This window comes from Podarcis bocagei (assembly GCF_964188305.1).
Source record: "Podarcis bocagei genome assembly, chromosome: 3".
NCBI lineage: Eukaryota > Metazoa > Chordata > Lepidosauria > Squamata > Lacertidae > Podarcis > Podarcis bocagei.
This window is the reverse complement of record NC_138127.1, coordinates 70,228,350-70,241,742: the sequence shown is the minus strand read 5'-3', so window position 1 is coordinate 70,241,742 and position 13,393 is coordinate 70,228,350. Positions and strand designations below refer to the sequence as shown.

Genomic DNA, 13,393 nt, shown 5'->3' with positions numbered 1-13,393 from the left:
TTGAAATGCAAACCCTACTCTTACATTTTTAAGCTCATTTTTTAGTAAAAACAGCTTGTAAACAGGCTACCAAACAACTGGATTGGGGAGGGGGGTTTCATAGGGCAAGACTTTTTGAGAACTTTTTACACTGGTGTAGGAAAGAAAATTCTTGTCCAAAGATAGGGGCCTACAATGCTACAAATCTGGAAGTGTTCTAATGCTTTCCTTTTTCTTCCTCTTATAGCTAAAACTGGTGAAGGCCTCTGCTCCATCTTTTCAGTTTCTTTTGTGCAATGGGATGCTATGACCTTTTTCTTGGAGAGTGTCGTTAGCCCGATGTTCCGGTTCATGGAAAAGGACGTATGTAGTCTTGATGTTTCATTTTTTCCTGCCTCGGCTGGCTTGCTGTGACAACAGTGTCTCTTGAAGAGCATGGAGTGGGGATGCTAACTTGACCACATTATACTACATTTACAGTAGCACATATTATTTGAAAAATACTAGCTTAAAGAAGTCTTTCAAGCTCTGCTATTTTTATGAAGAGCAAAAGAGCCAATGTGATGTAGTGGTTAGAACAGTGGTTCTCAAACTTTTTCCTCTGGGCCACACTTTCAGAATAAAAAATTGCTGGCACCACATCAACTCTTTTATTAATAAGAAATACTGGTATATTGGAAAAGAAAAAGAAGCAACTCCTAGCAGCTCTTGATTTATAACATAGAGCACAACTACTTTATAACATAATCATGAGACATCCAGAAAACATACAATAATGCAGGTACATAAGACCTTTAAATGTTTCTTTGATTGCCCTTGAATCTTTCCGCCACACTTGCCATCATCTCCTGCCACACCAGTGTGACTTGCCACACCCTTGGGTTAGAATGTCAGACTGTCTCAGATTGACCTACTTCACAGGATTGTTGCAAGGATAAAATACAGTGGTACCTTGGTTCTCGAATGGCTTAGTTGTCGAACAAATTGGCTCCCAAACATTGCAAATCCGGAAGTAAGTGTTCCGGTTTGTGAACGTTTTTCGGAAGCCGAATGTCCAGCGCTGCTTCCGCTTGAGTGCAGGAAGCCCCTGCAGCCAATTGGAAACCACACCTTGGTTTTCAAACGTTTTGGAAGTCAAATGGACTCCAGGAACAGATTAAGTTCAAGAACCAAGGTACCACTGTATGTGGAAAGTGGGGAGAACCATGTATGCCACCTTGAGGTCTTTGGAGGAAAGGTAGAATGTAAATGTAATAAATGTATAATTTTGTGGTTACATTTTTCCTGACATTTATTTTGCCATACTTAAAGGCTTCCAGCAGTAGAACTTGAACAATAAAACTAAGACTTAATTCACACAATGCTTTTGCAGCATGGTTGCCGCTACGGAACTTCTCCCCCGTGCCTATGTTTTGGTTCCTCTGCCTCTGAAATTGGATGGAAGTTCTGCCTCAGATGAATATTTCCATTCCCACATCCCCTTTTGTTGGAGCTGCTTTTGTGGGATCAAATGTTGCAGAATATTCATGCATTATCAATATAGTGTGTGAATTGAACTTGGTGATGGGCAGTTCTGCAGCCAGTTTAAAAACGAGCAGGAACACGTGTCACTAATTTCAAATGCAATCATCACAATGTTGATGTTTTGTGATTGTGACTTCTGTCTGACTGGGTAAAGTAATTCTTCTCAAAATGTGTCTTTGCTATTCTGGAAAGTGCTCAGATGGGGGTAGATCCTGTATTAGAACATGCACAGATCACAAATAGTGAATCCATGAGACTCGCTCTCTACTGTGATGCTAAAAGTTGAACAAGAGACTATAAACGATTCAGTATGCCAGTAGCTCTGATGATATTGCTAAATGCTTTTGACTTTGTGCAAGTATGTCGCCAAAAGCTCTACAGAAAAGGAAATGATAAAGTTCTCTGTTTATAATGAGCCTAGACAACCACTGGTTCGAACTTCTATCACATCATTGGCTAGTCATTTTTAACCCCCACTCATGGCTTGAAATACCTTTGTGTTAATTTGTTATGCTTTCTCCTAGGAGATCCCAGTATCCGATGGCATAGAACTGCTACAACTTGTCCTCAGCTATGAAACAAAGGATCCTCTCATCCTGTCCTGTGTCCTTTCTAATGTTTCGGCACTCTTTCCATTTGTCACTTACAGGCCAGAATACCTGCCAGATGTTCTTTCAAAGGCAAGCCCTGTTTTTTATCCTGTTAATATGATGAGGCTTTTAAAAGTGATACCGTGTAGATCCTTACCTGTAAACATTTCATAGGATAGATCTAGGGAGGCTAAACATTTTTCTCTGATCATTCTAGAGAACGGATGCCCTAGGAGGGACAATTTTTGTTGTTGGGGTGACCCATATCCAGCATGCCAAGTTTTTCTGGTGGACTAAAGAACCCCCCCCCCCCAATAATGTGACTGAATTTTAAAGTTTGTGCGTGTGTGTATCAGATATACGTATGTATGTATGTATATATGTATATGTACATATGTGTGTGTTTACATCTATTTATATGTGTATATGTATATGTACATTGCAGAGACATACTTAGAAAATATATGGTTGTTTCTTTTAAATACTAGAAGTTCAAGGGGAGATTGTGTTGCTTCTAGTAGCTGGTGAGGTTTGGTACTTGATTCTGTACTACTGCTAGTCTACCTTCATGCTTACAGGTGACCCCTCAGTTCTCAAAATGGAGAACACTGAAGAACTGTGATACACTTAATTCCCTGGGTAAAATATGTTTAAGATCTGAACACAGTGCTGGTCTTGTCACTATTAAGGGATACCTCCTCCTACCTGATGGAATCCTCGTCTTGTGTTGAAATAGAAAATAAGAAACTTTTCTCTGATAAAGACATTTTCATGGACTTGGAACAGCTATTCATAGACTAGTGACTGGTATGCAGCACATTCAAAAGCATGAACCATTGATGAGTGGCTTTTGTTCTTGTTCCCATAGCTCTTTGCCTCTGTTACCTTTGAAGTTGTGGAAGAAAGTAAGGTAAGATAATTTTGGCCATACTGTACAATGTATAGGTGCATGGATTAAACTTCCACATAGCAAAGTAGCATGCTTATATGCAATAATGGCACTATAGACTAAAATTCTATATATAAATTCTTGGATACCAGTTCTTTCACGGGACCCTTGGGGGAAGTACATTTCAGTACTGACCACACACGTCTTTCACTAGTTCTCTATGGATGCAGTTGACATGGATGTGATTGATAAGCAACTGCATCCATGCCACGTAAGCAATGCTTATATGAAGCATTTAAACAGTGTTATGGGGGGGGGGGGACCATAACAAAAGGTTGTGCATTCCACAATTCTGAGCAAGTGTTACAGAATCTTACATTAGGTACAGAATTCGGTTTCCTTAGAATATCAGCTTTCACTTTAAAAAAAAAAAAGCAAGTCTAAGTCTTCAGCCCATATGACTGTAAAGGTAGGTTTGAAAATGAATGGGTCAGCAAAGCCAAATAAAATATCAGCAGCAGAATGGTGACTGAGCAACATTTCCAGTTACCCAGGGGTGCGGAAGGGTGAGATTTCTGTGCTGTGCAACTCTCTATCCCTCCTTGTAACTAGCCAAAGCAGAAAATATTGTGCAGATGTTCCTGCATACCTCTCCCACACCTTGGGATTGATGGTCACCAGAGGCTTGCTGTTAAGGGTTCAATCAGCATTAGAAAGTCAGGTGGTCTTGCGATGGGGAGCCTGTGCCTTTAGCCTGACCAGGGTGGCTTGTTGTGTTGAGTTTTGACTGTCCTTTTGACAGGTGCTGAAAACGCTCCTCTTTTAAGAGGGCTTTTGACCTGGGGTGGTAATTTTTTGTTTAATACCTACAAAAAAGCTACTGATCATGCTGTATTGCATGGGGTTGGGCTAGATGACCCCTGCGGTCCCTTCCAACTCTGTGGTTCTAAGTATGACCAACAGCTGATTCTGTTAAAATATACAGAGCCAAATGCAATCCTCAAGCTTTATTGACTGATTCTCCTAGGCCCCAAGGACCCGTGCAGTGAAGAATGTGAGAAGGCATGCCTGTTCCTCAATAATCAAGATGTGCCGGGATTACCCTCAGCTTGTCCTGGTACTTTATTGAATTTTCTATATGTCATGGAGCTACTTGGTGTGTGTTGTGGGCCGGAGCAGGGTGTGTGTGTGGGTGTGTGTATGCTTTCGTTATTCCCCTTGTGGTTTAAAGCTCCTGTGTTTGTTCTATGTGTGGTTGTTAGTGTTTGGTAGTCAATCTTGATTGTTTCAACCACGAGGGCCTTCTCAGCAGTGGCGTCCTCCCTGTGGAATGCCCTCCCATCCAAGCTCAAGGAGATAAAGAACTACAGACCTTTAGAAGACATCTGAAGGCATCCCTGTATTGGGAAGTTTTTTATATTTGACGTTTTACTGTGTTTTTATAAATGCTGGAAGGTGCCTAGAGTGGCTGGGGGAACCCAGCAAGATTGGCAGAGTATACATTAATATTATTATTAGTCACAGAAGAGAGAAGTCCTTGTGGTAGAGGCTGGAAAACATAGGGGTGGAGTATATATAAGATTCAGCATGTGGTTACAAGAGCTAAGAACCTAAAGCAGCAACTGAATACAGCTTCACACATAGTGAGGTGAAAAATACTGGGTGGTTTCCATAGCAAATGTGTAAACATCACATTCACAATTGTACACGTATTTTTAGGCATATGCATCTGGGAAACCTAATTGTTTTTTTCCATATGTTAACTGTTTGGTGCTGGAAATGCTGTGGTTTCTGCAGATGCCATAACCAACAGGGCACAGCTCAAAGGAGCCAATTCCTAGGGGCCAAGATCCCTTCCCCCCATAAAATATTAGAGGGAGCCGTTCCCCCCAAACTGATGGGCATTGCCATTCAAATAGTATGTGCCCCCTTCCCAGTATTTTATTCAAGTTAGCATCCCTGGCAGAGCTAATCCATTTTTTGTTCTGGAATAAGGTTCCATGTGATTAGGAAGTATCCTGGCAATACAATGAGTTACTATTACATTATTGAATTATATTAATTGTTTTGATCAATTCATTGCCCTTATTTGCTTTATTTATAGCCATTGCATTTGATATTATAGTGATTGCAATGTTGGTTGTATTTTTAATGCTACTGTGATTATTGCGAGCAACTTTGAGCTGAACATTTGTTGCTGGGAAAGCGGGATAGAAATGTTAAATCAAATAATGCATGGCGTTGCCTCAAACAAAAGCAGTCTCCCACCAAATATTCTGTGTAGGAATTCCACATGTATTCAAGAAGTCGAGTTTTGTGTGATTCTGTCAGTTGACTGACCTTTGCTTGAATCTGTTTCTTCTAGCCAAACTTTGACATGCTGTATAACCATGTAAAGCAGCTGCTCTCCAATGAGCTACTCCTGACCCAGATGGAGAAGTGTGCTCTCATGGAAGCCCTAGTCCTCGTCAGCAACCAGTTTAAGGACTACCCACGGCAGAAGGTTTTCTTGGAAGAACTCATGTCTCCTGTCACAAACTTGTGGCTGTCTGAAGAAATGAGGAGGTGCAAGGACTTCCTCCATTCTTTCTCTAATGTAGTACAGTGGGAGCAGGCGGGAATTACAGTGCTAGGCTGTAAGATTTAATAATATCCTGTACAAGAATCACACCAGCAATCCAGATCATGAGATTCAGCATGCTAACCATTGGCAACATAATCTTACACAGCTCTCAAGCTGAATCTGACTTCTTCCTCTCTTTCTCTTTCTGTTAAGAGTCCTGACGAATCCTGAAGAGTTTGTCCGCTATGTTGGTGCTGATAATAAACTTACAGACCCAGTCATGGAAGATCCCTGTGGCCTAAACCGTTCTAGAGTAAGTAGTTATTAAGCATGAACCTTAGAGAAGGGGGATTTAGCTGTTTTCTGGAATATTTCTCCTTGCTCAGTAGATGCGTAGTCTTTGCTATTTCATAAAGGACTTTTTGGGCATATATCATCTCTGGAAAAAAAGAAAATCTGAAACATCTGGGATCTGGAACATTTTCGAGAATGAGAGCTAGAGTGGGTTTTTCTCTGCCTCTTTTATCTATATTGTTTTGGCTGGACCTCCTACAAAGGAATTTATAAGTGACATGGCCTAACCAACAGCTAGTTTTGTTTCTTGTTTTAATCCTGAACTACTAAAAGCAGTCAAATAGCAGATGGTTTCTGCTGTACAGCTACATAAAAGTCATAGAATCCTAGAACTGTAGAGTTGGAAGGGATCCCAAGGGTGATCTAGTCCAGCTCCCTGCAATGCAGGAATCTCAACAAGAACATCCATGACAGATGGCCATCCAGCCTCTGCTTAAAAACCTCCAGTGAAAGAGAGTCCACAACGTCCCGAGGGAGTCTGCTCCACTGTTTTAACAGCTGTTACTGTCAGAAAGTTCTTCCTGTTTAGTCGCAATCTCTTTCCTTGAGACCTTCGGGTATAGGGCGGTATAGAAATAAAGCAAGCAAATAAATAAATTGAAGCCATTGTCAGAGGTTTTTATACACACAGCCCCACGTGCATCTTTCCATTGTCCATTCAGACAAGCAAAAGGCATTCAGTGACACATATCCAACTAAGCAAAACCACTTAAGGAGGATGCTGAACAGGGTCAGTGAGAGCTGTGGTCTGGGGAGGCTCCTGAGGGCCAAGTAGGCAGCCCCGAAGGGCCAGATTTCCTTCCCCTCTCCCATGCCCAAGGTTTTCATAGAGGCAGAAAGCAGTCTTACCTAGTTGCTATATTGAGAAGTTCCAAGGAAAGTGACTCCTTCGGCCTCTTGTTGTTCTTTCTCTTTAACCCTTTGAATCTTTCCTTCTTTGTTTGTTTCCCTATAGATAAGCTTTTGTGTGTATACCATTCTGGGCGTTATAAAACGGGCTCGTTGGCCTGCTTCCTTGGAAGAGGCGAAGGCTGGAGGATTTGTGGTTGGGTACATGTCTAATGGCAGTCCAATCTACCGTAATCCCTGCTCTGTGCAGGTCCTGAAACTGTTTGACAACTTGCTTGCGCTCATAAGGTGGGTCAGCTCAGCTTGATAACAGTCTCGTAGTGAAAATGCTACGTACTCTGAGCAGTGTGTTTCCTCATTGGAGCCAATTCAGCTCTTGCATATTGAAATTTTGTAAGGAAGTAGATAAGGGGAAAGAAACCCAGTTCTACCCTGCACATATCATAGAATTGTAGAGTTGGAAGGGACCCCTGAGGGTTATCTGGTCCAATCCCTTGCAGTGAAGGAATCATGTTCACAGCTGTCCCTGGGTGGGCTTGAACCACCAGCCTTCTGGTTAACAGCCCGACACACTTACTTGTGGGAATTCTTATTGGAGGAGGTGTCCCCAAATTTCATTGAACATAAAATTAAAACACAGCTTGCTGCCTCCACTCCTTGTTGTTGTGCATGGTCTCTTTACTCTTCCTGAAGATAGAAATTGGAGAGGAGAGTGCAAATCAACCATACTCAGTGAAGTTGTTTGTGGTGGTCTGGGGAACATTGTGATGACCTGTTCCCTGATCGCTAAAATGGCAGCACTTGTGAAACCGTAACAAGGAGCGATCCTGACAGTCATGGTATATGTGGGTTATCAACAGCATTTGAGAGATTTATTAATAATAATAATAATTATATTATTTATACCCTGTCCATCTGGCTGGGTTGCTCCAGCCACTCTGGGGCAATTGCCACGAGAAATTTCTCCCCCATTTTTGTCTTCTTGAAGATTATATATTTTTCATGGAGGAGAAGGCTATTGGTAGCTACTTGCTATGATGACTATGTGCTGCCCTCAGTATTGGAGGTAACATGCCTCTGAATACCAATTGTTAGGGGAATAACGTTGCACTCATGCCCTGCTTGCACTCAGTTTCCCATTGGCTTCTGGCTGGCCATTTTGAGAACAGGATGTTAGCCTAGTTGGATTGTTGGTATGATCCAGCAGGGCTCCTCTTGTGTTTTTATGTTCTTTGAAGCTGTTATGGCTAACAGTATATAAGTGGTTTCAAAAATCCATAGACAATAGACATCTAACAAAAATGGGTGGCAGTGTGTATTCTGATTCTCAAACTGGTTATTACTTCCAATCCCCCCCCCCAAAAAAAAAGATGGAGATCTGTGACAAGGACATTATTTGCCTGGCTTCTTGTATGCCTTCACCGAGAAATAGGGTAAATGGGCACTTTTGGACAGGAAACTAGGCTAGGTGAGCCTTTGAACTCATCTATAATGGCAGCACCATATGCTCTTGTGACTAGCAGTGGAGGTGATGTCATCTACTAGAATCAAAAGAGAGTTAAACAAGGGATGGGAAGTGAAATCATTAGGGTTTGTTTTATTTTATTGTAAAGCCCACATGGAAGCTCTTTAGCTGACCAGTTAAAAATGTATCTAATAGAGATACTGAGCCTTGACCATGGTAATCTGTATTTTTATCTTTATCCACCCTGGGAATAATTATATCGAAGGGGGGCATATGAATTGTCTAAATAAATATTTTCCTTTGACTTGGATGAATTGCCAAGCATTTCATGGCAATGGCACCAGTTAATGCACAATTTTCTGCCTAATGGAGCTTACGGTAGCCAATCCATAACTACATAGTTTTTGGGATGCTATTGTGATAAAAGGCCAAGAGCTTCCACCCTTTTATGTTAACAGCTCTCAGGTGAACTTATCTTACACAATTATTCAAATTTTTAAAAAAAGGAAATGGGAGGGGAGTCAAATATGAGCCCTTGCCTATGCTGTCTTAGACCACATCGCAGCACTACTGTGAATTATGGTAGCTTGCAGGATGATGAGAATGTCAAGTAAATGGTTGCACTTGTTCTTTGGGGGGTTTGCATGGTGCCTTGTGCTCAATGTGTGGCAGGTAAAGCTGTGGATACAGCTCACAGTCTGCACAAAGGTAACTTAAGTGTGTTAAACATTCTCTGCTATGCCCTTGAGAAGATGAACAATTCATTATATACCCTTAGCATGTAAGTAGCTTAAATATATGGAAATCTTCTGTTTAGGGAATCCATGCTTAACAGTTATATTAGCTTCATATCTGCATCATATTGGATATATATAGTTTTGCTCTGTTACCTATTAAATGCAGAATACCTCCTTTTACTCCCTTTGGTACTTCATTTTCCCTAACCACTTCAGCTTTTATTGTTTTGTTGCTGTTTTTATTTTGTTAGAAATTATTGAACCAGACTAATGGTTCCTTTTGTAGAGATCTCATGAGACCCTTTGTGCTCACCTGCTGTCTCCTGGTCCCATGAGATCTTTATGCACAATAGTGAATGAAACAGGTTAGCCTGTATGCAGCTATGGGACTGTTCTGTGATTTGGCATGTAAGGACTTCATTAATCAGCCTGCAGAGGCCATCCTAATACTGCTAAAATGCAGACTCCTAGAGGGAAAGAGCAGTCTGGCAGAATGGGAAAGGGATGGGGAGAGTATGTTGGAAAACATTGTAAATAGGCAGCAGGTTGCGGGGTGGGATGGGGACAGCAGTAGGCAATGGGGGCAAGCTTCTGCTGAGGGGAAAGGTTTTTCACTGTTTTTCTTGGATTTTAAGAAACGTAATGCTCATGTGGCCTTGGTAAACATTCTCCACATCCAGATTGGCTTTCAAGGGTCCTAGTAATTATTATATTGGATCATTCTGGAAACATTAAAACACACCAGTTAAAATCCTGCATTGATTAATGTGTCACATGTTAAATGGTCTTGCTTCAAACCTAATGTGTGGTAGTACATACATTGGTAAAATCATAAGATAGTAAGATGAACATTGAGATCTACAGGGCACTAAATGAATAACATAATGAATAAAACTTTGAATAACTTGGAATAATTTTTCTATCTGTTCACTGCTATTTCCAGATCTTAAATTCTATTCCACGTTAGTTTTTGATAGTAGGTATTTAAAAAATTCTATTTTGGCATATGCAACAGCATTGGCCTAGTTTCAAGATATGCTTCAAAAGACTGACCTCTGTGAGCTAGCGTCAGTCATGTAATGAGAGTATTCCTCAATAGCACCAAGCTGCAGAGGTGAAACTGACTACCAGTATTCTTGGCACACCTGGCCTCACCAGCAGGGATCTTCATGATCCTCTGATTTACTGCTGAGAGCTTCATCCTTGCACTTTAAGGAAGGCATATGGTATTTTACAGAGGCCAGGCTGTGGCATTCATACTCGGTTTATGCATGCTCCACAACCATGCATCCTGTGCTTCCTATTCTGATGTTGATCAAATACTTTAGTTTGGGTCTGACCCAAAAGCCATCTTAGCTACCAGCAATAAGATTTCAAACCAGGCTTAGCAAACAACATATTTGTAAGTGTTAACATTCAGTGCTGTGAAAAGGGTTCTGGTTGCCATATTGGGATGTATAAGACCTCTAAGGCAGCATTTCCCCATTCTCTTCACAGTTAGTATAGTCAGGGTAGCACAAATGATTAAACAATAAAGTCCTCTATATAGTGTTTGCAGGCTTTTGCCAAAACACGTCGTCACTTAGTCTTCATAATACGATGCTTCTCCTCTCTTGCAGCCTCTGTTAGCACCCCTTGAAATGAATGGGCAGTTCACACCTCAGAACTATTGTTCCAGGCTGTCTGCAAGCTCAGGCAAACATCGCTGCATTGGTTGCACTTTGATCACATTCTTGGAAGGTTTTGTCTTCACAAGCATAGAGACTTCCTTTAGAGACTTCTAAAAATGAAAGATGAGACTCTGGAGGGCAATTGAGAGGCCTGCCCCTGCCACCCAACGTCCTAGTCCTTTGTTACCCCTGTACCCTCACACTTTGGGGGGAAACGCTGCTCTAGAGGGAGATACTGAGTTACCGTTGATCACCTCTAGCAGCAGGTACAGTGGCATTGCAATGTTGGCGGAGGCTGTTGGGCCGTTTGGCTGCAGAATTTGTGCTGTGTGCAGTTGCCGAAGCCCTGAGTGGAGGTCTGTGGTCTCAAAGGAGAGAGGTAGGTGAGACAGAGACCCTTCTCCCCACCCCACCCCCACTCAGATGACACATCTAGCAGGTGAGGGACCCTGCGATAGCCTTGATGGCAAGAGAGAAGCCATCTGGGGCTGGACAGAGGCTCCTCCCTGGCAGCGTGGTGTGGACAATGCAGAGCTGTTCTCCTTTTCAGGGGGTCATCTCTCTGCCACACAGCTGCTTACAGCATACAAGCACATCACTTAAGAGCTTTATATTCCTCCAGCGTCAGCTGCCATTGCAGGGACTGTGATCCCTCCTCGGAGAGGCACTCTGTGTCTTTCAGAGGTGGGATGGCCTCTCCTTTGCTGCTCAGCGGGTGCAGAGCAGTTTGCTAGAAGCAGAATTTGCCTGTGGGTTCCAAGGCCTCTCTCCGATTGTGGCCTTTGATGGTGTCATTGCAGCCAGTATTTCAAAGGGCTGAGGTGAGGTGAACAGAGGGTAACTGTTGTGTGGGGCAGCTGGTACCCTCTGTGTGATAAAGCGGAGACTTCTCCATGTCCCCAAGAGAGTATAGTGATTTTATTGGTAAGGAAGGGGGATCCCATGCACAAGTGCATGGTCTCGCCTTCCTCATCACCAGACACAGGAGCTGTTCGTAAGATGATGGTGGCTTCCTGCTGCCAAGCAGCTGTTAGGTACAACTTGTGACTGTGCAACATCCTCCTCTCTTCCAGGACTCATAACAATCTGTATATGCCAGAGATGGTGGCCAGGTTTGGGGAAACCTTTGCAAAGGCCTTAGACCTGCTGGAAGTGGAGAAGAATGCCATCCTAGGTAAGTATCTGCTCCTCTTCATTGCACTTCTACACCTTGTGTGTTAATCTTTACAGCCGCTGTGTTCTCTTCAAGATGCAGAAATTGTTACCTTAGCTACAGTCAGGGGCATTCTGCTTAAAACAACCATATGCTGCATTTCTCTAGCTCAACAAGAGTTTGAAGTAGGCCTAGGCAAATGTAGTTACCCAAGGGTTGAGCTCCTGCCTACTTGTCTGCTTGCCTGCCATGTGTGTGAGAGAGCAACGTTTTTTTGTGCAAGATTTTTGCTGCCTTGATTTTTGCTGGGAACAGGAATAGGCACCATGTCATATAATGACTCTGCAAGTAATGCTAAACTGTGATTTAGTGGTGCATGCATGAGCAGGAAGGAGCTGCCTTGATCCTTGGGCTGCCCACACACAAGAGAAAGACCTCAGCAGAATTTTGTTTTACTTCCCATGAAACATGGTTTGTTGTTCTGTACAAGCCAGAGTCCGGAGTTTAAAACAAATTCATTTCCTTTGTGTCACTCAAGATATGTCCTAAGCCTTTGATTTGCCTAGTTTTTCTAGCAAGATCAAAGAAGTTCCTGGCCCAGGAGAAGGGCTTTTTAATTTCTAGCTGACTTATTTGCCATCTCCTGGCTCAGTTGAGGAGGTTGAATTGGCAGGTACTTTGGCCTAATAGCACACAGGTTCACCATTTTCTGGTGGCCCATCACCAAGAGGCTTTCCAGATCTTAACTCTCGACCCCAAGGGTCAGGAACCTCAGGCCCAGGGGCCTAATGTGGCCTTTCGGGCGTTTCTGACCTCCTCACAGCCCACACGCCTCACAAGACTTTTTCCACCACCCTCCTGCAGTGCTTTTGTGTGACTGGAATGTGTCCCTGAACTGTGGTACTGCCTCTTGCTTGGTCTGGATGGAAAGGAGGGTGGGTATATGTGTCGAAACCTCTGACCTGCAGGGCTAAAATGTGGCCTACTGTACAAAAGGAAGAGTCACATCCGTTGCTGCTCCCACTTACGCCTTTAGCACTGCCCCCACCATTGATATGCATGTGCCAGAAGGTTGCCCATGAGTGAATGCAGCCTTGGGGCTGAAGAAGGTTCCCTACTTCTGCTCTAAATCCACCACATTTTCAGAGGAGGGTTGACTTTTAGTGATGATCTGTACAATTGTGACATGGAGCTGGATTCTAATTCTGCCTCAGGGCCACTTCTTACATAAAGCTTACAATGTGGCTAGCTCTATGTACCTATGTAGCCTGTGCTCATGTCATGCCAGGTAGAGACGACTGCTTTAGATTTGTTTTGCAAAGGATCTTCTAAACCATTTCAGGCACTGATGCATCTTAAGTTATACAATCTCCAACACAGGTAGAAATGTATATGATTAGAATGTCCAAGTTGCTTTTGAGAAATTGTTAAAACATGCCAGCTTTCTTCTAGTTCAGCCTGAGGTAATGTGACATTTTTTTTCTGGCCTTCCTATCAGTTTTTAAAGCTGTAGCAGCAGCAGCATTGCTCTAGATAGACCCTGCAACCCTGATTATATATCCACATCTGTGTTTGCTCCTTTGGTTGGCTCCCCAAACAGTCTCATTCCATGGTTTCCTG

At 42.7% G+C, this 13,393-nt stretch overlaps 1 protein-coding gene across 2 annotated transcripts in view; it reads left to right on the top strand.

The window, feature by feature from the left end:
* Nucleotides 1–13,393, top strand: part of XPO5 (exportin 5) — a 36,812-nt gene that overhangs the window by 13,929 nt on the left and 9,490 nt on the right. For both annotated transcript variants that reach the window (XM_081187263.1, XM_081187262.1), the window contains exons 14-21: nucleotides 227–342; nucleotides 2,028–2,183; nucleotides 2,962–3,003; nucleotides 4,010–4,099; nucleotides 5,348–5,547; nucleotides 5,759–5,858; nucleotides 6,855–7,036; nucleotides 11,694–11,794. In XM_081187263.1, the coding sequence (XP_081043389.1) occupies nucleotides 227–342; nucleotides 2,028–2,183; nucleotides 2,962–3,003; nucleotides 4,010–4,099; nucleotides 5,348–5,547; nucleotides 5,759–5,858; nucleotides 6,855–7,036; nucleotides 11,694–11,794 (987 nt within the window). The remainder of the gene's footprint in view (nucleotides 1–226; nucleotides 343–2,027; nucleotides 2,184–2,961; nucleotides 3,004–4,009; nucleotides 4,100–5,347; nucleotides 5,548–5,758; nucleotides 5,859–6,854; nucleotides 7,037–11,693; nucleotides 11,795–13,393) is intronic.